This window comes from Muntiacus reevesi, chromosome 18, assembly GCF_963930625.1.
Source record: "Muntiacus reevesi chromosome 18, mMunRee1.1, whole genome shotgun sequence".
In the NCBI taxonomy this organism is placed as follows: Eukaryota; Metazoa; Chordata; class Mammalia; order Artiodactyla; family Cervidae; genus Muntiacus; species Muntiacus reevesi.
In genome coordinates, this window is record NC_089266.1 from 18,602,308 (window position 1) to 18,624,574 (window position 22,267).

The 22,267-nt window shown below is 57.8% G+C and overlaps 1 protein-coding gene across 8 annotated transcripts in view; it reads left to right on the forward strand.

The window, feature by feature from the left end:
• The window catches only part of HDAC5 (histone deacetylase 5), a 36,553-nt gene extending 15,363 nt beyond the window's left edge, over nucleotides 1-21,190 (forward strand). For 3 of the 8 annotated variants that reach the window (XM_065910250.1, XM_065910252.1, XM_065910251.1), the window contains exons 4-26: nucleotides 8,976-9,461; nucleotides 9,572-9,686; nucleotides 10,016-10,146; nucleotides 10,256-10,402; nucleotides 10,498-10,610; nucleotides 10,909-11,040; nucleotides 11,262-11,484; nucleotides 12,728-12,939; nucleotides 13,585-13,875; nucleotides 14,609-14,774; nucleotides 15,602-15,735; nucleotides 16,275-16,395; nucleotides 16,848-16,897; nucleotides 17,036-17,143; nucleotides 17,558-17,613; nucleotides 17,757-17,844; nucleotides 18,715-18,834; nucleotides 19,089-19,186; nucleotides 19,348-19,466; nucleotides 20,162-20,295; nucleotides 20,584-20,668; nucleotides 20,811-20,976; nucleotides 21,066-21,190. In XM_065910250.1, the coding sequence (XP_065766322.1) occupies nucleotides 8,976-9,461; nucleotides 9,572-9,686; nucleotides 10,016-10,146; nucleotides 10,256-10,402; nucleotides 10,498-10,610; nucleotides 10,909-11,040; nucleotides 11,262-11,484; nucleotides 12,728-12,939; nucleotides 13,585-13,875; nucleotides 14,609-14,774; nucleotides 15,602-15,735; nucleotides 16,275-16,395; nucleotides 16,848-16,897; nucleotides 17,036-17,143; nucleotides 17,558-17,613; nucleotides 17,757-17,844; nucleotides 18,715-18,834; nucleotides 19,089-19,186; nucleotides 19,348-19,466; nucleotides 20,162-20,295; nucleotides 20,584-20,668; nucleotides 20,811-20,976; nucleotides 21,066-21,105 (3,335 nt within the window). In that variant the 3' untranslated portion in view covers nucleotides 21,106-21,190. Of the gene's footprint in view, nucleotides 1-8,975; nucleotides 9,462-9,571; nucleotides 9,687-10,015; nucleotides 10,147-10,255; nucleotides 10,403-10,497; nucleotides 10,611-10,908; nucleotides 11,041-11,261; nucleotides 11,485-12,727; nucleotides 12,940-13,584; nucleotides 13,876-14,608; nucleotides 14,775-15,601; nucleotides 15,736-16,274; nucleotides 16,396-16,847; nucleotides 16,898-17,035; nucleotides 17,144-17,557; nucleotides 17,614-17,756; nucleotides 17,845-18,714; nucleotides 18,835-19,088; nucleotides 19,187-19,347; nucleotides 19,467-20,161; nucleotides 20,296-20,583; nucleotides 20,669-20,810; nucleotides 20,981-21,065 lie in introns of those variants that run through there. The other 5 variants (XM_065910254.1, XM_065910255.1, XM_065910256.1 and 2 more) reach the window with 3 other exon arrangements.
• Nucleotides 21,191-22,267: the final 1,077 nt, after the last annotated feature.

Here is a 22,267-nt window from a genome sequence, read left to right on the forward strand (position 1 = left end):
CTTCCTTCTGTTGGGCCTTGGATTTCCCTCTGGCCTGGATTGGGCAGAACTGCTGCTTGGGCAACGTGCAGGATGTTAAAAGCAGGCATGGAGGAGGAGTTCTCTTTCCCTAGTGAGGGAGGGTGTGAATTCCGCTTATGCTGGGAAGGGATGCTGTGGATGTTGGGAAGTGCTGTGGGGTTTGTGTTTGGTATTGGGGTTTCCCCTAGATACTCTTTTTTTAAAACAGATTTATTTATCTATTTGACTGTACCAGGTCTTAGAGCATGTGAACTCTTAGTTGCAGCATGTGGGGTCTTTTTCCCCAACCAGAGATGGAACCCAGGCCCCCTGCATTGGGAGCTCGGATACTTAGCCACTGGACCACCCCCTGGATAGTCCTCTCCCCTGGACATTCTTGTTCACATTCTTCATACCATTCCAAACTTGGCTAGGTAGGTGGGTGTGTAGGTGTCGGGGTGTGGGAAGATCGAAAGGGCGAAACTAGGTGGGAAGGAAATTAATATTATAATGTACTAAATGATGGGTATCGGTGCTTTCCTTACCTGTTTCCTTTGGAAAGGTATTAATAGTTACGTTTTACAGTTGAGAAAGATCTGAGAGGTTATGGAACTTGCCGAAGGTCACAGAGTAAGTGACTTTGGGCTTTGGGCTCGGGTTTTTGTGTAGGGCCACCGCCAACCTATACAAGAGCTTCCCTGTGCAAATTTTAAAAAGGCAGCCTTTCTTCCAGGTGACTTTATAATCATACCAGAGTGGATGGCTTAGTGTGCTTGGAGCATGGATGAGATTTCAGCCCCCAACTTGGCCCTTCAGTTGGGGGCCCTTGTACAATCACAACCTGAACCACCGGATGTGGTAGGCCTGTCTCTGTGCTCCCAAAGTTTGTGCTCCTCGACAAAAGAGACCAGTCTGGCCTTGGGGACTCCCAAGGTTTCTGAGAGGAGACTCTTCTCTAAATCTTGGGGGCCACTGGATCAGCTGTTTTCTTCCGTGTAAGGATTTCAACCCAAGGGAGAGAAACGGACTCAGGAGCAAAGTTGAACACACTGTCCCATTCAGACAGTCTCCCCCGCCCCCATCCCCTCCTACCTCGTCCCCTCCTCTTGTTTCTGAGACCCTCAGCTGTCCCTTCCCTGGTGCACAGCTGCCAGACAGGAAATCAAATTAACTGTGTCCACGCACACAGCTGTAACAACTGTCAGCTTGGCAGCAGAAATGAGTGTCGCCAGCCGGGGGACAGTGAGAAAGTAGTTCTCAAACTTCCAGTTGCCACAGAATTACCAAGCGGATATGTTAAGATGCAGATTTCCAAACCGTACCACTCCCCCCAACCCTAAGTTTCCGATGCCACTGGGCGGCCCAGGAACCAGCATTTTTAACACATCTCAGATGATTCCGATGTGAGTAGGTAGGCTCAGACCATGCTTGGCGTAAGGGCTTTGTGGACAGGGGTCCTGCGGACAGGAGTTGTGGGGCCTAGCAAGCCTGCCAGTGGGTGTCGCCTGTCTGCCTAGAAGGCCTCGATGAGCTTTGGGACTCCTGGGAGAAGGGCTTACAACAGAGGGATGGAGGCTTTTGCCCTGGTCAGAGTCAAATCCAGCCCCCAGCAGCCTGGCAGTCTGGAGACAGAGGGCATCTTGAGACCCTGGGGAGCAGCTGTCTAAACGCCAGTGGGGTTGGGGATTCTGGCAAGTGGCCAGGGGCACAGTGCGCCCTGCTGGATGCTCGGGGCCGGGCTGTGCCTGCGGAGGACGGGCAGAGCTCCTGGCCCGGGGCCCCTGCTGGCCGCCCCAGGTGTGGAGCAAGCAGTCCCAGCAGCAGCTGCAGACTCTGAATTCAGTCTGTAGCGTGCCTTTTAATTGCCTCCAGGGTAGTGCCCAAGTGGTTCCTGAAAATGGCTGGGCCGAGAGAAGTGAATCTACTTCTCCTCTAGGGAGCAGCCCAAGACCAGTGACTCCTTCCGTCTTCGCTAGTGAGAGATGATTTGTGCCTTCCGCCAGGGCTCTAGTCAATCCTAAAGGGAACCAACCCTGAATATTCATTGAAAGGACTGATGCTGAAGCTCCAATACTTTGGCCACCTGATGCAAAGAGCCGACTCATTGGAAAAGTCCCTGATGCTGGGAAAGATGGAGGGCAGGAGGAGAAGAGGGTGACAGAAGATAAGATGGTTGGATGGCATCATGGACTCAATGGACCTGAGGTTGAGCAAACTCCGGGAGATAGTGAAGGACAAGAAAGCCTAACATGCTGCAGTCCATGGGGTTGCAAAGAGTCAGCCACGACTGAGCGACTGAACAATAAACATCCAGGGCTCTGCATCCCTTATGCTTAAGACTTTGCTGCCCTCGAGAAGCACAGTCTACCTCAAGGTTTCTGGGATTCTTTTCACTTGGTCCCCATTTCCCGTGCACTCCTGGCTCTGGTGTTCTGGGGGCCAGCCATGTGCCCTGTCTAGATCCCTGGACCCTCATACAGAGTCTAGCTCTCTGCTCCATCTCATTAAATTTAGGAACAACTTTCTAGATTTCTCTTGGTTTTTGGTGGAAAGCAAGAGAGAGCCGGGCTTCCCTGATGGCTCAGTGGTGAAGAATCCACCTGCCAATGCAGGAGAAGTGGCTTTGATCCCTGGGTCAGGAAGATCCCCTGGAGAAGGAAATGGCAACTCACTCTAGTATTCCTAACTGGGAAATCGCATGGACAGAGGAGCCTGGTGGCTATAGTCTATGGGGTCACAAAAGAGACACGACTCAGCAACTAAACAACAGCAACAAGAGAGAACCAGAAGACCCAGGATTAAGCCCTGCCTCCTCCTTTCCGGGTGACCTTGGATGAATTTCTTCCGTCTCTGGCTTTACTTTACTCCTCTGTCAACTGGGGGAGTTGAGTTGTGGATCCTGCTGGCCCTTCCTTCAGTGACATTCTAAGAGTCTTTGAAATCACTTTCATGTTGCTTTTTAAAAACTATTTATTTTTAATTGGAGGATAATTGCTTTACAATGTTGTTTTCTTCCATATGTCAACATGAGTCAGCCATAGATATACATATATTCCCTCCCTTTTGAACCTCCCTCCCACCTCCTACCACATCCCACCCCTCTAGGTTTCATGTTGCTTCTGACTAGAGGGGGCTTAGGGTCCCCTGAGTCCTGGCCTCAGGAGGATGTAGAATGGTACTGGGGAGAGGAGTGTTGTCTGCAGCAGGCACAGAAAAGTTAGATGCCTTTATAGGCTTTCCCACTGTTGGAAGCTGGTTGCCCAAGAGCATGGACCAGAACTTGTGTTCATCTGAGTTAAGAAATGCTTTGAAGGGATGGAGGGACCCTACTCCTGGGGGGTGAGCCTCAGAGGACAGTGTGGTCCTTCTTGGAGGTAGCAAGGCAAGGAGGCAGGAGAGACATGCTGCCGTTGGGAGAAGGCTCCTCCCAAGGGGTGCCTCCTCCAGCTCTGGGATTCAGTTTTCAGCCATGCCAGCTTGTGTTGTGCAGGGCCCACCGGAAGGGATTTGATTGGGACAGGACCACAGAGTGACCTTGGGACAGCCTGACATGAGAGAGCTAAGGCTTCATCCCGGCAGAGGTCTGAGCCTGACTCCCTTAGAATTCAGGCCGTCTATGAACGTGTCCCCATGGAATCCCGAGTATTTTATTTCATTCGCTTTAGAAACATTCTGAGAAGTGGTCCATGGGCCCTGCTAGACCGCCGAAGTGGTCCAGGACACACCAAAAATGTCAGGAGCCATTAATAGCCTCCACCAGTACCTCCTGAGATTTTCCCAGGCTCTGTGCCAAGTTCCACTGCATGTCTTATCTCTCTGGAGCCCCGGCAGCTCTGGGAGGTGGGTGCTTCCTCCCATTTCACAGATGCCCGCCTGGAGTGCAGGGAGGGGGCTCAGTGTCTTGCCCCAGAAAGAGCCCAGTTTGAACCCTGGCGTCTCTTACCCCAGAGCCCTCACTCCTCACCATTATGTGATGTGTGTTGGCTTACGTTGCAGGAGGAGTTGGGAAAATTGCTAGGTGAGAGTCATCCCCAGCTCGCACATGTGGAAATACTGTCTGCATTGTGGTAGAACCTGTTGAACCTAAATTGGCCTTGCTAGTCACGTAAGAGCACAGAAATAGATCATGGGAAACCGTCCTCGGTGGGGAGGGGTCATCGGCGTCACGGGGAGGAGTATGAAATGCTGTTCCCTGCCTTCTTCCAAAATCCCTCCAGGCCAGGAAAGGGATGAGAGCCTTTCCCCATTTTCCAGAGGGACAGAACAAGGTCACCGGATGTTTAAGGAAGTTGCTGACTCCCTGGCCTGCTGAGGGAGCTCTTGGGGGCCTGGGTGCTGGTGGAAGGCAGTACCCTCCAGGGTGGGTTGCCAGCCCCATTACTGTCCAGAGGGGCCAGTTCTCCAGGGCCTGGGATGCCCGGCATTGGGGTTCGTGAACCCGCTTGAGCCGGGAGTCAGTACACCTGGGTTTGAGGCCCTGCTGCTTCCTTGGAGGGGTCTCCTGCAGAGCCGCCTCGGAGGCTTGGTCTTCTCATCTGTGTTACGTGTTACGAGCCAGCTGAAACAGAATTCCTTTTCTCCCTCTCCCCTCTTTTTTGGAGGTTTAATTTATTTATATGGCCGCGGCACACAGCCTGTGGTATTTTAGGTCCCCCAACCAGGGATCGAACCCATCCCCCCTGCGTCGGAAGTACCAAGTCTTAACCACCAGACCATCAGGGAAGTCCCTTCCCTCTTACTGTTGGGGGTGTGTAGACATTGCAAACTGTTTACCGCGCTCTTCACTCATGTTCTTTGTGCCCTGACTCTCCTCCTCTCGCTAGCTTTCTGTGGCTGGGGGCTTCCAGGAGCAGGGTCTTTTTAGAGTCAAGTGTTATGCTTCTTGTCTGCTGAGTGGGTCCACACACTGTGGTGTGCCCCAGGACTTTTCTCCAGGGGGAACTCAAGGTACCATTTTCCTGCTGCTAGAGTTTGGGTCAGAGGCACACTGGAGTTGGTGACTTCTCCAAGAGAAGGCTGGGAGCTGGGGCATAGCCTGTGGTCTGTTCAGAGAAGGAGGCAGGCTTGCCCTTGCCCTTGGGCAGCTCCATCTGTTTTTTATTTTGAACCCTTTTCCCCAAGGTGCTGCTGAAACCCGCCCCTCGTGTCCTAGAATCCCTTGTCTGCCTGGGGGCGGTGTCCCTTTGCCCGGGCACTGTTTTAGCCTGAGCCTGTGCTGGCAGTCCTCCCAGAGGTTACCCTGTCAGCGCCTGCGTCATCTCCCCCGCCCCTCTGACGCGCCAGGAGCCAGGCTTTCCCTGGTTGTACCGCCCAGAGAATCTGCTGTGGGAGCCCCCACTGGGCTGATGGGCTGATGGGGTTCACGGAGAGACCGGAAGCCCAGCGAGATGGGAAGGAAGTGTCCCCTGAAGTGTCACTGGCCCTGCCCAGCTGTCCCCATGAGCAGGGCAGGAGCTCCCTCTTAGCTGGAGCCTGGTGTGTGCAGGGCCACACCCTGACGGCTGCCCACCTAGCTACCTGGGCTGGGGCTTCTCCAGGGAGACAGCGTTGGTTAGTCCTGCCGAAAGCTGGGGGACAGGATACTGTTACTGCTTGTTCCTATAGCTGTGGCTCCCAGGAGGCAAGGTCAGAGCTCCCGGAAGGGGTGGAGTATGGAGCAGGGCAGACCTGGTCCCTTCTGTCTCCCTTTGCAGGAGGTCCCTGAGCCAGTTGCTGACTTCCTTTCGACTTCCTGCAACTCTGTCAGGCAGAGGCATGGGATAGGGGACTGTGCCCTCCCACGTGATCCCTTCCCTGGCCTTGGCTAGCCAGGGTCCCCAGCCTGCCCTCTTAGGGACCAGTAGTCCTTGCATCTCCTTTCTTCCCTTTCCAGAAGTCCTCCCGTCCTTCTCCGTCCACCAGGAGGCGGTCGAGAGCTGCTTCTTATCATGACATCACCCATTTCCCCTTCCAGGTGCTGGTTCTCATGGCCGCCACTACCACCTGCTCTGCTCGTGCCAAACTGGCCGAGGGCGCAGATCCTCGAAGGGTGACACTCTCTAAGTTTTGTGCCCGGAAAACTACATCTGGGGGGCTCTGTGTCCCCGCTACCCCACCGCCGACCCTTTCCCTGACTCCAGCTGTCCAATCTCGGCACCGTCCATCTTGGATGGAGCTGAGTTACTACCTGGCAGACCCAGGGGGTGCTGCATCCTGTTTGGGCCCCACAGGGCCTGCAGATTAATATTCCCCGGTCGCCTGTGCTTCCTGCTTGTGTGGGAACAAGACTGCGCAGTGGAGCCCGCTGGCCGCCCCACCACCTGCATACCAGTGGGGCCGCAGCCGCGACAGCAGCGCAGGACCCAGCATCTCCACTGCTGCTGTGGCGGCGGTGGCCGCGCAAGGGCCCCGGTGGGAGAGTCCCCTCGGCTGAGCCCGTGCCTTCTCTGCAGGGCTCCGTCAGGGGAAGCCAGCACTGCTGGCGGCAGTTCCCGCCCAAGCAGGGTTATCTGCTGGGAGCCAGGAGCGCTTGGACCCTTGCCCTTCCCTGGACGGGCGGGCTGGCATCCGGCTCCCACAGCCCTGGAGCTGCCGGGAGCAGCAGGTTGAAGCCTGTCCACTTCTTGGCCGAGCGATCAGAGCGCCACAGGCCAAGCCAGCCTTGCTGAGGAACAGATAACTCTCCAGCCAGCCTGGGGCTCTGCTGGGTATTTCCAGGGCTGGGGACACCCAAGGCTGGCTGCTGGCTCCTTGCTGCCACCCTGCTTTTCCACCCTGGACAGGGCCATCCACCTCCAGAAAGGGCCTCTGTAGTTTCCCAGGGTCTTTCCTCCTGGTGCTGGGGCAGGACATGGGTTGGGAGGGAAAGTGAGCGAGTGTGTGTGTGTGTGTGTGTGTGTGTGTGTGTGTGTGTGTGTAACCCCACCCTCCTGGCCATATCTGGCCACTCCTGCAGATGTGGCTCTGGCCTTGTGGCCGCAGAGTCGTCAGTGTGGCTGGCGGGCAAACCACAGAGGAATGTGCCCGACTGTGCTGGGGGAAGAAGGGCTGGTGGGGAGTGAGGGAGATCCTGGGCTCAGACTCCCTTCCCTCTTCCACCTCCAGTGGGTCCTGGGGGCCACGTTCAGCCATGAGGATAGCATGACCTTGGCCTTCAGCAGGCCTTACCCCTGCCTTGATGATATTCATTCAGGCTGCCTGGAGAGAGCCAGGCTCATAGACCGCAGAGGGTGTGGGAGCCTTCCTTATTAGCTCAGCCCTTCACCCCCCTCCCGGTTCCCTCTCCACTCCTGATACGGGATGGTGGTAGAGGCCTGGGCCTGTTTTCGACGGCAGGGGACTCTGGCTGCCATCAGGATGGGGTAGGATCTTTCCGTCTCCAGGCCTGGGTTGGTGTGAGCCTCCTTGCCACTGGAAAGTCTTCCCAGCTCCCTGGGACCTCCCTGGACTGGAGTGGGGAAAGTGAGGGCTGTCTTTGGAGAAAGAAATGGAAAAGAACAAGACGGCTTGGCTCTGCCTCTCTCACTTCCTCCTTCCCAGGCAGTGGGTAGCCTGCCTTCCCTTTCCTGCAGGCGTCAGGAGGCTTTGTGGGGTGTGGGCTGGGTTTGGGGCTCCCTGCTGGCGTGGTGTTTGCCCAGTTGCCCTGGCAACCACAGGGCAGTGGTGGGGAGTGGTGACATTGAGTGTACAGAGTCCAGTGTACCGGGATCAAGAGGTCGAGACCCATCTTTTCCCATAAGTCCACTGGAATCTGTTGCCAGACCCTGGGACCCCTTGGCCCATTGTCCACGTGGGGGCCTGGACCCAAGGTCTGGGGGCCCAGCAGGTCCCTCCACTCCTCTTCTCTTCCCAGCGGGTTCTCCCTGGGACTGGAGTTCTGAGATCTCTGCCTAGGCTCCAGCCCCCCGCACCCGGGCCATTACCCTTCTTCCTGTCTGATTCCCTTTCCTTTCCTGTCTCCTCCTCCCACCTCCTCCCTGTGCCTGCCCGCCCATTCTCCCTCTCTCCTTCCCCCTCCCCCCAGGCACAGCTGCTGTTTGGCTCACTCTATATATAGCGGCATTTTCAGGGTAATTACAATAAAACTGTTGAAAGGAGATAATCCAGCAAAGGAAGCGAGTCTGACTCCCAGCCCCCTCCAGTCCCTGGTTTGGTGCTGCCCTGCACCCCCTTCCCTTGCAGCCTCCTGCTCCCACCCCACCCCCTGTTCCCATAGCCTCACCCTGCCACCCCATCTGCCCTAGCTGAGCGTGAGGCAGGGAACAGGAGAATGGATAGACTGTCCATTGTCCATGGGGATGTCCACAGACCTCTCCTAGGCTTACTGAGGCCCCTGACTGCCAGCCCCATCAGTTCTAGAACCAACGTCGATGCCTTGGTTTCTCCTGTACTATAGGCTTCTTGGCAGGGACGGTGTGGTGTTGAGAGGTGGGGGAGGAAGCACAGGAAGGATGGTGGTTAAAAGCATAGGATTTGGATTCACATCTTGGTTCATTGATCTCCTGGGCTGTCTGTCTTTGGGCATGTTACTTGAACCTCTCTAAAATCTGTTTCCTTATCATGAAAGTAATTCAGGAAGATCCCCTGGAGGAGGACATGGCAACCCACTCTAGTATTCTTGCCTGGAGAATCCCATGGGCTGTCTCTACAGCCCAAGGGGTCGCAAAGAGTCGGACACGACTGAAGTGACTTAGCACACGCACACACCAAATAATTCACATAAAATGTCCAGTGGTCGTCTTTGTTAAATACTCATGATCTTCCAGGTACCCTGCTTTGTTTATGCCATTTTTGTAGTGAAGTTCATGGCTTCAGTCTCATTTAATGAAGGCAGAAGGCTGTATTCACGGAGCAGAGGGATTTGACTCCTCCCACCCCCATCCCCCATTCTCTTGGGGTCTAGTAGTCCTGCCTAGTAGCTTTCTGGGCCCCAGGCATGGAAGCCAGGGCCCAGTTCGGATGGCCTGCTGATCCCTTCCTGGTTCTTCTCTCCGCAGTAGAGGTGAAGCCGGTGCTGCCGGGAGCCATGCCCAGCTCCATGGGGGGCGGGGGAGGAGGCAGCCCCAGCCCCGTGGAGCTGCGGGGGGCTCTGGCAGGCCCCGTGGACCCCGCGCTTCGGGAGCAGCAACTGCAGCAGGAGCTCCTGGCACTCAAGCAGCAGCAGCAGCTGCAGAAGCAGCTCCTGTTCGCTGAGTTCCAGAAACAGCATGACCACCTGACCCGGCAGCATGAAGTCCAGCTGCAGAAGCACCTCAAGGTGAGCACGGGGGCCAGGGCATCCAGACCTCTGAGCCTTGCCCTGGACTCGGCTCACCCTGCCTCCCCACTGCCCCTGCAGCAGCAGCAGGAGATGCTGGCAGCCAAGAGGCAGCAGGAGCTGGAGCAGCAGCGGCAGCGGGAGCAGCAGCGGCAGGAGGAGCTGGAGAAGCAGCGGCTCGAGCAGCAGCTGCTCATCCTTCGAAACAAGGAGAAGAGCAAAGAGAGTGAGGCTGGGGAGCCTCTAGGTGGGGGGTCGCAGCTGGGATTCCTGCCCCTCCCCTAGCTGTGGGCTCCTGGCCCCTAGCTCCCGGGTCAGCCGTGCCCTGTCCCACAGGTGCCATCGCCAGCACCGAGGTGAAGCTACGGCTCCAGGAATTCCTCCTGTCGAAGTCAAAGGAGCCCACACCAGGCGGCCTCAACCATTCCCTCCCACAGCATCCCAAATGCTGGTACGACCCTTAACAGGCATAGGTTGCAGAGGTGCCTGGCTCAAGGGCTGCCTGGCTGCGGGCCGGCATGGGGCTCCTGGGCTGAAGTCATGTAGGGACCCTGCAATCTCTCCTAGGCGATGGGACCCCCACTCCTGGTTTCTCTCCTGGCTGCCCTCCCCAAGATCCATTTCGTATGACCATAGACAGTGGATGTTTCATAAACGTAGATTGTTCAGTTGCGGGTCCAGCTGGCTGGGTGATACCCTAGACCTGTCTCCATCTCCTCCCTCCACTCCAAAGCCTGGGTGATCCCCTAGACATGTCTCCTTTCCTTCCCTCCACCCCAGGGGAACCCACCATGCTTCTTTGGACCAGAGTTCCCCTCCCCAGAGCGGCCCTCCTGGGACGCCTCCCTCCTATAAACTGCCTTTACTTGGGCCCTACGACAGCCGCGATGACTTCCCCCTCCGCAAAACAGGTGAGTTTTTGGGGGGCGGGGTTAGGCAGAGGTGGGAATGTGGAAGGACCAGGCTGTAGGTGTGTCCGCTTGTGTGAATGTGTCTGAGCCCCGGCTGCCTTCTCCCCAGCCTCCGAACCCAACTTAAAAGTACGTTCGAGGCTAAAGCAGAAGGTGGCCGAGCGGAGAAGCAGTCCCCTCTTGCGTCGCAAGGATGGGACTGTCATTAGCACCTTTAAGAAGAGAGCTGTTGAGATCACAGGTGCCGGACCTGGGGGTAAGGGCTTGTCTCTTGTCCCTGTTCTGAGGACTGGGGAGTTGGGGAGGGGGGCTGCTCCGAGCAAGCCCAGGTGACAGCCACCTCTCCCGCAGTGTCCGCCGTGTGTAACAGCGCGCCAGGCTCTGGCCCCAGCTCTCCCAACAGCTCCCACAGCACCATCGCGGAGAATGGCTTTACGGGCTCGGTTCCCAACATCCCCACCGAGGTACAGGCCCACCAGGGACTGGGCGGGTGGGCCAGAGTGGCTTCCTGTCCCGTGTGGTCTGTCTGGCTGAGAGTGCCCAGCAGGGGCCTTTCTGCCCCGCATGGACAGACTGGGGGGACCTGTTGCCCTGAAGTGGGATGTGTCCCGTGGGCCTCTGCATGGCTCTGACCTCTCAGTTCCCCCAGGTGGGGCTTGGTGCAGGAAGTGGGGTGCCATTCGGAGCCCTCAGCCTTGACCCTGGCCCCAGGTGGCTGTCCTTTGCCTGCTCTCACGCCTGTCTCTCCCAACTGCTCCCCAGATGCTCCCCCAGCACCGGGCCCTCCCTCCGGACACCTCCCCCAACCAGTTCAGCCTCTACACGTCTCCCTCTCTGCCCAACATCTCCCTAGGGCTGCAGGCCACGGTCACTGTCACCAACTCGCACCTCACCGTGAGTATGGGGCACGTCCCCTCTGGTGTTGAGGTCTTTGGTCCTGGATGCCCCCAGCTGGCGCTTTTGTCCTGCCAAGGTCCTGAGGGAGATCAGAAGGTCCTCCCCAAAGTTGGGGGTGGAGGGGGCAGGGCGTAGGTGAGGGATGCTGGTTCAATGTTGGCAGACCTTTGAGGGCAGTATAAACCCTTCTCTCAGCGCCATCTCCCGTCCCGCCCCAGGCCTCCCCGAAGCTGTCGACACAGCAGGAGGCCGAGAGGCAGGCCCTCCAGTCCCTGCGGCAGGGCGGTGCACTGACCGGCAAGTTCATGAGCACATCCTCCATCCCTGGCTGCCTGCTGGGTGTGGCACTGGAGGGCGACTCGAGCCCCCACGGGCATGCCTCACTGCTGCAGCATGTGCTGCTGCTGGAACAAGCCCGGCAGCAGAGCACCCTCATTGCTGGTGAGTGGCAGGCAGCTGTGTGAGGGGGCGTGGCCAGACCCCATCCTGAGGGCTCAGCTGGAGGGACCACTTGTCAGGGAGAAGTAGCCAGGGATACTCACCAGACGTGTCACAGCTCCCCTCAATGGCATCATTGATTTTTTCCGCATTCTACAGATGCTATTGAGTCTCTGCAGCCAGCCAGGCGCTGTACTTGACTTCTACCATCCTAATGGAGCTCCTGTTCCGGCACTCCTACAGTGCTATCCTGTAGAAATATAATACAAATGGCACATGCACTTTAAAGTGTTTTTTCTAGTAGCCACATTAAAAAATGCAAAAAGAAATTGGTGAAATTAATAACATATACCTAACTCAATCTATTTAGGATGCTATTATTGGAACATATGATGAATGTAAAGAGTTAGCAGTGAAATATTTTATTTCGTTTTTCATACTGTCTTTTAAACCTGGTGGGTATTTCATACTTAGAACACATCTTAGTTTAGACAGGCCATGTTGCAAGTGCTCAGTGGTCATGTGTGACTGGCAGCTATGGGAATGGACAGCACAGCTGTAGACAGACAGCCCGTAAGGATCTGGCGGCATCAGAAGAGGTTCTGCTTAAAAGTCTCATGATCTTGGCCCCTAGGCTTCTCAGCTGAGTGGGATCCATGTCCATGATCAGGGAGGTCTAACACCTGGGGAGAACTAGTCATTGTTCATGCACATGGAGGGCCCAAATCTGTGTAGTCGTAGTGAATTAAAGGGAGTATGTATTGTGTGTGTGTTAGTCACTCAGTCATTTCCGACTCTTCGGCCCCATGGAGTGTAGCCTGCCAGGCTCCTCTGTCCATGGCATTCTCCCAGGCAAGAATACTGGAGTGGGTTGCCATTCCCTTCTCTAACCTAGGGATCGAACCTGGGTCTCTGCACTGCATGCAGATTCTTTACCATAAAAGTTTGACTAAATGAATTAAAGGAAGGGAACCGTGAATCCAGGAAGGCTTGCTGGAGGTGGTGGCTCTGAGCAGCAAGACTGTTAAGGTGTCCTAAAAAAAAAAAAAAAGACTGTTAAGGTGTAGGGAGGAGGAAGAATAGGGCTCAGGTCAGGGCAGAGGTGCTCCAGGCCCCTCCCAGGTTATACCCCCTGCCCCGCCCCAGGCGGTAGGTGGCGCTGTTCCGGAAGGAGGAGAGTCTGGGGTGGCAGTGGGGAGCCTGGTACCCTAACAGTAATGCTTGCTCGTCTTCCCCCACCTCACAGTGCCGCTCCACGGGCAGTCCCCGCTGGTGACGGGTGAGCGCGTGGCCACCAGCATGCGGACAGTGGGCAAGCTCCCGCGGCACCGGCCCCTGAGCCGCACCCAGTCCTCGCCGCTGCCCCAGAGCCCCCAGGCCCTGCAGCAGCTGGTCATGCAGCAGCAGCACCAGCAGTTCCTGGAGAAGCAGAAGCAGCAACAGCTGCAGCTGGGCAAGGTGAGCCGGGAGAAGCCGACATCCTGGGCTGTGCTGGGGGCAGGACACAAGGGGGCTGGGCTGGCTGGGCAAGGTGAGCCGGGAGAAGCCGACATCCAGGGCTCTGCTAGCGGCAGGACATAGCGTGCCAGGCTGGCGGAGAGGGAGGCGCCTCTGACCTCCTCGCCACTCCCTGCTGCATCAGAGGAGTCACCTTGCCTTTTTTTAAGAGAATGTATTGTATTTTTGGGGGGGGAGGATATTTATTTATTTTAAAACATTTTATTTACTTATTTTTGGCTGCAGGCTTTCTCTAGTTGCAGTGCACAGGCTTATCACTGCGGTGGTTTCTCTTGTTGTGGGGCATGGACTCTAGAGTGCGGGCTCCATAGTTATGGTGCGAGGACTTAGTTTGCCTCTGAAACATGTGGGATTTTAGTTCCAGGACCAGGGATTGAACCTGTGGTCCTCCATATTGGCAGGTGGATTCTTAACCACTGGAGCACCAGGGAAGTCCCCACCTTGCCTTTTTCTGTCCACATCAAAGCTCTGTATGGGCTGGGCAGCCGCTAGGGAGAGAGGAGGGCAGGAATAGACTCTCTGGGGCCTTGGGCTGCATGGATGCGCCCCCCTCCCAGCTGATGGGCCTCCTGGCTCTGCTTCCAGATCCTTACCAAGACAGGGGAGCTGCCACGGCAGCCCACCACCCACCCCGAGGAGACAGAGGAGGAGCTGACGGAGCAGCAGGAGTCCTTGCTGGGGGAGGGAGCCCTGACCATACCCCGAGAAGGCTCCACGGAGAGTGAGAGCACCCAGGAAGACCTGGAAGAGGAGGAAGAGGAGGAGGAGGAAGAGGAGGAGGAGGAGGAGGACTGCATCCAGGTCAAGGACGAGGAGCGCGAGAGCGGTGCTGAAGAGGGGCCCGACTTGGAGGAGTCCAGTGCTGGTTACAAAAAGGTGGCCCCTTGCGCCCCGGCCCTTGATCACCACCCATCTGTCTTCCCGCCTCTTCTTTCTGCCTTGCCCTTCCTTCTCCGAAGTCTGCAGTTTCCAGGCTGTGCCCAGGGGAGCAGGAAAGAGACAAGGGGCTGTGGACGGGAGAGAACTGGTGTCAGTCTTAGAGCTTTCTCTGCCCCGTCTGCCAGCCCCTCCCTCTGACTGTGACTGCCCCCGCCTGTCTGCTTCTGTGTGTGTGTGTGCGTGCGCGCACGCACACTTGGATGCACGTGGTCTGTGTATATCTGCGTTTCTGCCTACGTAGGGCCGGTTGTGCGTCGGTCTCTGCGTGCGTGCGTGTGTACACACCCGCCCCCGCTGTTACTACAGTCTGCCCTGGCGCCTAGCGAGCGCACACTCCATTCATGGCGGACACAGCTGAGCCCTCGGGGCCTGACTCATCCCACCCCCTCCCACGCCCCCGTCCCTCCCAGCCGCTTACCTCAATGTTACTCCGGTAGCATGACTCATCTCGTCCCCCTCATCCCTCCCCATCTCCTCGGGGATGGAGATGAAGATGGAGATGGCTAAGACTGGAGTGTCTCCTGTCCCTGGAGGGAGGGGCTGGAGGAAGGAGGAGATCTGGAAGAGAAGGGCTGGATTCAGGCCCCCCTGGGAGGCCCCAGGGCACCTGTCCTCACTTTCGTTGCAGCCTCAGCCTCACCCAGGCTCCCTCCTGCTCTCTCCTTCCCAGGCATTTGCAGACACCCAGCAGCTGCAGCCGCTGCAGGTGTACCAGGCACCCCTCAGCCTGGCCACTGTGCCCCACCAGGCCCTGGGCCGCACCCAGTCCTCACCTGCTGCCCCTGGGGGCATGAAGAGCCCCCCAGACCAGCCCACCAAGCACCTCTTCACCACAGGTGAGTCCTTCCTCCATGAGCCGTCTTTCCATTGTGTGTGTTGTGGGGAGTGGGGGGGTGGCATGCTGTGCATGACATGGCATCCGGTCTTGGGCATTGTGAAGGGATGAAATAGAGCACCCAGAAGGAAGGGAAAACAGGCCTTGGCTGTCTCCCTGTGTGCACAGCCACCTGTGGTCGTGGTGGCGGTCTCTGCTTCACTGGGCAGGTGGGGGTGAATGTCCATGTACTCTGAGGGCAGCATCTTTCTCAGGGCCCCCCTGCCCCACCCCGAGGGACCACTGATTTTGCTTCCTCGCTGCCTCTGACCTGGAGGCGTGGGTGCAGGGAACCTGCTGTCTCAGCGAGGCCGTGCTCCTCTAGCTCTTTCCCCTCCCTTTGAGGTTAAGAGTGAGGCCTCAGTCCATTGCAGAAGGCTCTTGCACATGAAACCGCCCAGTGCTGGGCTCTGTAGGGGCACGGATGGTCCCCTTGACGGACCCTAGTTGAGGATGGTCCCCACTCACCAATGGGGTGTGGGGGTGGGGGGCAGCACACAGAGGCTCTGACGGGGGACAGAGGGAAGTAGGAGGTGCTGTGAGGTTAAAACGGATGGTGGTGTCAGGTAGCCTGGTGGAGACTTGAGGAGCAGGGAGACTGCTAATAGACGGTGACAGGGGAAAGGAATTTCAGGAAGAGAAGAGGAGCAGGCATGTGGGAGGGCAGCTGGAGTGACCACGAGGAGGGACTGCGACCAGGGTGGGCCAGGAAGAGCTCGGTGAGCTCCGCTGAGGCTGGCACAGCCCGGCCCGAAGCTGTGCTGGCTGAAAGGTGTGTCTCCGGCCCAGGTGTGGTCTACGACACGTTCATGTTGAAGCACCAGTGCATGTGTGGGAACACACACGTGCACCCCGAGCACGCTGGCCGGATCCAGAGCATCTGGTCCCGGCTGCAGGAGACAGGCCTGCTCAGCAAGTGTGAGGTAAGGGGGTCCCCCCCACCTTCCAGCTTCCAGCGAAAATCCTCGTGTTTCTCCTGTCGAGGATGCCTCTGTCTGTGTCTTTTCCTCATTCTCTTTTCAACCCCTGACTTCAGGGCCAGGCCCCCATGTGCTTCCCAGTTCCATCCTTTGTGGTCTGGTGCCCCCATGGTCCCCAGCTGAAAGGGGGAGGGTCCTGGGCTGCGGTCCCTGGAGGAGGAGGGCATACTTTCTCAAAACACTTTGAATATCCTGGGCCTTCCCCGGAGGGCCACTGGATAGGATTCGGCGCTTCCACTGCAGGGGACCCGGGATCCATCCCTGCTTGGGAAACTGTGTGCTGTGTGCTGCATGGCATGGCCAAAAATAAAAATAGCAATGTCCCATTGATTGAAAAAAAAAAAAACCACAACCACCTTTGGATCTTCTGAGGCTAGAGGGTGGCTCCATGTGCCCACGGACTGTGGGGTGGGGAGAGGTGCTGGGCCTGCAGTGCCAGCCTAATCACCAGCCCCACCTCTTGCTCCCCCATCTCCCGACAGCGAATCCGGGGTCGTAAAGCCACGCTGGATGAGATCCAGACGGTGCACTCCGAGTACCACACCCTGCTCTATGGTACCAGCCCCCTCAACCGGCAGAAGCTGGACAGCAAGAAGCTGCTCGGTGAGCTGAGCGGCCAGCGGGGAGGGGTGGTGGGCCAGGCTGGGTCTGCTGCCCGGATGGGAACAGGGCTGTCTGGAAGACCATTACCTGGTAGGCAGGTGGGTCTCCAGGGGCGTGGTCGCCACATCACATGCCTCCAGAGGGCGCCATTCACACAGACTACAGCATGTGGGTGGGGTGCGTGCAGGAGGGCGGGAGGAGGCCTGGCGATGGGCTGTGCCCTTCTGCCTCACCTGTCAGGCCCCTTTCTCCCCGCCACCTGCCCCTGGGGAAGGATCGCCCCTCAGGACGGGGGACGGTTGTCTCCCACCTGGCGTGGGCGGCAGTGGCGTGTTCTCTGCTGGGGTCTGTGACTTTCTCTGTGACTGAGCTCTCTGCCCACTGCACATGCCCACCTGCGGCCCTGGCAGTGATGGCGCCTTCTAACGTAGCTCTGTCCCTCTTCCTTGCAGGCCCCATCAGCCAGAAGATGTACGCCATGCTGCCTTGTGGGGGCATTGGGGTGAGTAGGGCACCCGCCCGTGGGGTTGGGCGGGCGGTGCTCCCAGCTCCAGCCCCTCCCTTCCCCCCACCACGGTTGCACCCCCTTCTCGCCCTCCCCCTGCAGAGGGCACTGAAGCCCACTCTCCTGCCCCTGCAGGTGGACAGCGACACTGTGTGGAACGAGATGCACTCCTCCAGTGCCGTGCGCATGGCGGTGGGCTGCCTGGTGGAGCTGGCATTCAAGGTGGCCGCAGGGGAGCTCAAGGTGAGTGTGTGCGGGCTGGCCGGTGTGGAGGGAGCGACTTGGTCCTGCTGCCGGAGCAGCAGGGGATGGGGTAGCCTCAGCTTTTGCACCAGTCGGGCACCATCCTCTGCAATCTCACCTCTCAGGTGCAGGTATGAGGAGGAGGTGACAGCTCCAGGCGGGCTGGGGGTGAGGGGTAGAGAGAGACAACCGCGAGGCACTAACGTCTGGTGCTCTTGTGGGTCTTGAGGCCACAGAAGGTCGCTGCTGACCCATGTGGCCCTCGGCTGTGCACACTCCTAAAGGTTGTGTGACTGATGTTTCTCACATGTTGTTTTCGTGGCTTATGCTTCTCTTCTGTGTCTACCCCGATCCGTGGCCACCTTGCCCGCCTGTCTGCCTCTCGTCTCTGTTCCTCTGTCCATACCTCTTCAGAATGGATTTGCCATCATCCGGCCCCCAGGACACCATGCGGAGGAATCCACAGCCATGTGAGCGCCACCTCAGCCCTGCCCTGGACCCACTGCCTTCATCCCCTCTCCCTCTCGGTAGAGCTGACACTGTGTATGTATCTGTGGCTCCTGGAGCCAACATCCAATAAGGCTGACACCTTGCCTTCTCTCCCACCCCGCAGGGGATTCTGCTTCTTCAATTCAGTAGCTATCACAACCAAGCTCCTGCAGCAGAAGTTGAATGTGGGCAAGGTTCTCATCGTGGACTGGGTAGGCAGTGCCTGGCGCGGCCAGGGTCAGTCTTCAGGAAGCCCCCACCCCAACTCCTTCCCTTCATCCTCAGCAGCCAGAATGGGGCTGGGCTGCTGACTCTGGGGTGTTAGCTCAGCCCCCCCAGTCCCCTGGGGCTCCCTCTTCACTAGGGGAGACTCGAAAGTGGTTTTAGCTGCTGCCCCTCCATCCCCTGCAGCCTTGAACAGCTGAGGAGGTTTTTTTGCCTTGAGTGATAGAGATGTCCCCTGCCATTGCTAGGGGACATAGAGATGCCCCCTCTTGACTGGGGGCTGACACGTGGTACTGCTTCATGGACACCTCGCTTCCTAAGAAGTAGGATGTCTGTTCGATAAATGGAGACACGGGGCTGTTGAGGGACTCACCAACTAAGGTCACTTAGCTTCTCCACCCCTGCGTCTCTCAGCAGAGGGAGAGGCCCCTATTGCTTGCTCCCTGTGAGCTGGGAAGTAGCCAGGAGCAAGCCTCGGCAAGAAGGGATCTGATTTCTCTAAAGCCTAGCTTGGGCTTCAGAGTTCATCACACTGGATTCTTCTTCAGAATGTTTCAATTCCTGGCTAACCTCACTGTCCCCCTCTGCGCTGAGTAGAGGGGACTTGCAGGGAGAGCCACCAACATTCATCCCCTGGCTTTGTGTCTCCTCTGTGCAGTGCCACGTCCTGGCCCACAGACCGTGGTTAAAGAAGCGTGGGGGGATTTCATTGTGCATGGAACATGGAAGCCCTGGATCTAGGGGCAAACTGCACCCCCAGAGTTCACCATAGGGTGAGGGTTGGGGGCAAGGTGAATTTTGACCTTTGGGTCAGAGCCTGGGCCGTTTTTTCTGATGCCTCCACCCCTCCCCACTAGGACATTCACCATGGCAATGGCACCCAGCAAGCATTTTACAACGATCCCTCTGTGCTCTACATCTCCCTGCATCGCTATGACAACGGGAACTTCTTTCCGGGTTCCGGGGCTCCTGAAGAGGTACAGCACCTGGGCTCAAACTCGGGGCCCACGGGGAGGTAGCAGAATGGGACCTGGCAGGGAGCCGTGGAGGCCCGTGGTGGTGCTGGTAACCTGGGGAGTCTGGGCTCCTAGTGGGAGGACCACGCGTCAACTGCCCCTCCATGCAGAACAGAGGTCAGTGGAGTGAGGGTTGGAAGGAAGGGCTGAGGGCGGGGCAACATCTGGGCACTCCGGCAGTGAAAGTAACCCCCTGCCCCCTACTGTGCTGCCAGGTTGGCGGAGGGCCGGGTGTGGGGTACAATGTGAACGTGGCATGGACGGGAGGTGTGGACCCCCCCATCGGAGACGTGGAGTACCTCACGGCCTTCAGGTGGGGACTGAGAAGAGCCCGGGGAGGGGTGGGAGCTCCTGGGCCCTGCCGTGGGAGGGGCAGAAAGCACGCAGTTTGGTCTGGTGGAGGGGGTCGGCCCTGTGGGGACACAGGCCTGGCCAAGTCACCTGCCAGGGTCAGCTCGGGCCCTCCCTTTGCAGGACAGTGGTGATGCCCATTGCCCACGAGTTCTCACCTGATGTGGTCCTGGTCTCCGCTGGCTTTGATGCTGTTGAGGGACACCTGTCTCCGCTGGGTGGCTACTCTGTCACCGCCAGATGTGAGCCTGCTGGGGGATTGAGGGAGGCTATGGAGCAGTGAAGATGGTGGGGACAAGTGGGAAGCTGGGAGGAGTGCTGTGCGTGCTTGCATGCCAGGTTGCTTCAGTCATGTCCAGCTCTTTGGTGACCCTGTAGACTTCAGTCCACTAGACTCCTCTGTCCATAGGATTCTTCAGGCAAGAATACTGGAGTGGTTTGCCATTTCCTTCAGGGGATCTTCCCGACCCAGGGATCGAACCTACATCTCTTATGTCTCCTGCATTGGTGGGTGGGTTCTTTACCACTAGCGCCACCTAGGAAGCCCTGAGAGGAGCGCTGGGGCAGGTCTAAGACTTGAATCATCCTGGCAGCATCCTCCCTTCTCCCTCTGCCAGCCCTGGCCTTGAGGAGCCGACAGGTGGGGGAGTATACCTCCTCATGCAGCTGTAGAGTGATGACCCTGTGTGTTTTCATTGGTGGTTTCTCATGATGGGAGATGTATAATTGGATCTTCTTAGCCTCTTCATTTTGTCTTTAATGGAACATTCAGTCCACGACATTGAGTTTTATATGGGTATCTGTTTAGGTTTAAATCCACTGTCTTCTTTTGTGCTGTTTGTCTCATCTCTTGTGTTTTTCTCTCCTCTCTTACTTTTTTTTTGAGTTGATTTTCTTTCATTAACCGTTTCATCCTCCTCTTCACCCTTCCCTGAAGGTTTTGGCCACTTGACCAGGCAGCTGATGACGCTGGCAGGGGGCCGGGTGGTGCTGGCCCTGGAGGGAGGCCACGACCTGACCGCCATCTGTGATGCCTCTGAGGCCTGTGTCTCGGCACTGCTCAGCGTGGAGGTAAGGGGAGCACAGAGGGGCTGGGGGAGGTGGGCCGATAGGCCAGGGACCAAGGGGCCAGCGGGGTGGGGGAGGGACCCTTTCCTGGGTCAGGCAGCACCCAGGGTCCTTGGGGAGGTTTTTTTTTTTTTTTTTGGTTCCCAAGGATGGCTGGTAGCCAGAGAAGGCTTTCTGAATAGAGGTTTCTCAAAAGGCTGTGCTTGCCCCTGTCGTGGGGTTGAGTCAGGTGGTTAGAGGGGCAGCCACGGGCACTCCCAACCCTAAGCTTGTTCTTCTTTCCCTTGCCAGCTGCAGCCCTTGGATGAGACAGTCTTGCAGCAAAAGCCCAACATCAACGCAGTGGCCACGCTGGAGAAAGTCATCGAGATCCAGAGTACGTGGGGACAGGCAGAGGGGCTCGGGCCCCAGCTTGCTGAGTAGAGGCGAAAAACTCGAGTGCACACCAGGGCTGGGGAAGTCCATACGGTTGGGGGTTTCTGCCCCTCTTTGACCCGCTGCCCACCCCTCATCCACAGGCAAACACTGGAGCTGTGTGCAGAGGTTCGCTGCTGGCCTAGGCCGTTCCCTGCGGGAGGCCCAGGCAGGTGAGACAGAGGAGGCTGAGACTGTGAGCGCCATGGCCTTGCTGTCGGTGGGGGCCGAGCAGGCCCAGGCGGCTGCAGCCCGGGAGCACAGCCCCAGGTGAGGCGCCCCCCACCTCCCAGCTGTCGACCAAGCCGCCGCCCCCCCCACCATTGCCTCAACGCGTCTCCCTGTACTTGTCCCCACAGGCCCGCAGAGGAGCCCATGGAACAGGAGCCTGCCCTGTGACGCCCTGGCCCCCATCTCTCTGGGCTTCATCATTGTGATTTTGTTTATTTTTTCTATTAAAAACAAAAAGTCACACATTAAACAACGTGTGCTGTGTGGGTCTCTCAGCCTTGCCCCTGCTGCTCCTCTAAGCTGCCTCAGGCCCCCCTTCCGCCTCCGTGGCCCATGTCTCAGCTCAGAAGTTTGCTCTTTCTGGAGGGTGAGGGGTACCCCGTGCAGGCCTTCTCCCATGTTCTTCCCCACACCCACTTCCTGCGTCCTATCCTTGTTCCCCCTGGAGCCTGGGCCAGCTCAAGGTGGGCACGGGGCCCAGAAAGCACCTTCTGGCTCTGGGGGCTCCCTGAGTGAGGAGGGAACAGTAAGTTTGGTGCCTTGGCTTCAGCTGACTTAGGGGGAAATGCCTTAATTTCACCTTCCTCCCCTCTCCAGCCCCAGAGGATAATCCAGAGGGTCCCTTTACAGTCTTAAGATGTGGAGGGGAGGGGAGGTGGGCTCCCGCCCTGTGATCCTCACCATTTTTCCTGGTGTCCTCACCATCTCCACAGAGCCCCCCTCTCCTCCATCTTTCTCCTGGCCTCAGCTCTGTGCTCTAGGATGTGGGCCTGAGGTCTGTGGGCAGGGCAGCCTTGCCTTGCACTCCTTAGGGCCTGTTTCCCCTTCTCAGGGGCTGGAGAGAGGGAAAGTGTGGGGAGGGAGGGGACTGGACTCTTGGGTTCTGAGGGACCAAGAGGAGCTGTGGAACCAGGCCTGCTCTCCCTTGTAAGTTGTTGGCCTCCCTGCCCCTCTGCTGGCAGGGTCTGGGGACGGGGAGAAGGCGGTCCCTGCAGGGGGACTCCAGGCTGGTGAGAGCCCCCCTGCTGTTTAGGACCAGATTTCCCCAGCCACCCAGCATGCTGCAAGCAGAAGGGTCAGGGCCCAACTCCCTCCTTGGACCTTTGGCTTTGAAGCCTGGGGAGGGTGACAGTGGGTGGGGGTTCTAGAAGGAGCAGGGACAGAACCCAGGAGCCTGCCCTCAGCTTTAGCTTCCCTTCCTTTGGGCTTCCTTTGTGGGCCACGCCCAGGGAAACTAAAACCTGGATGAGGCTGGGAGCTGTCCTTTCTCTCCCAGGAGCCCGGCCTAGCCTTGTTTCCAGGGCTAGGAGCCCACAAGACTTAGGGAATG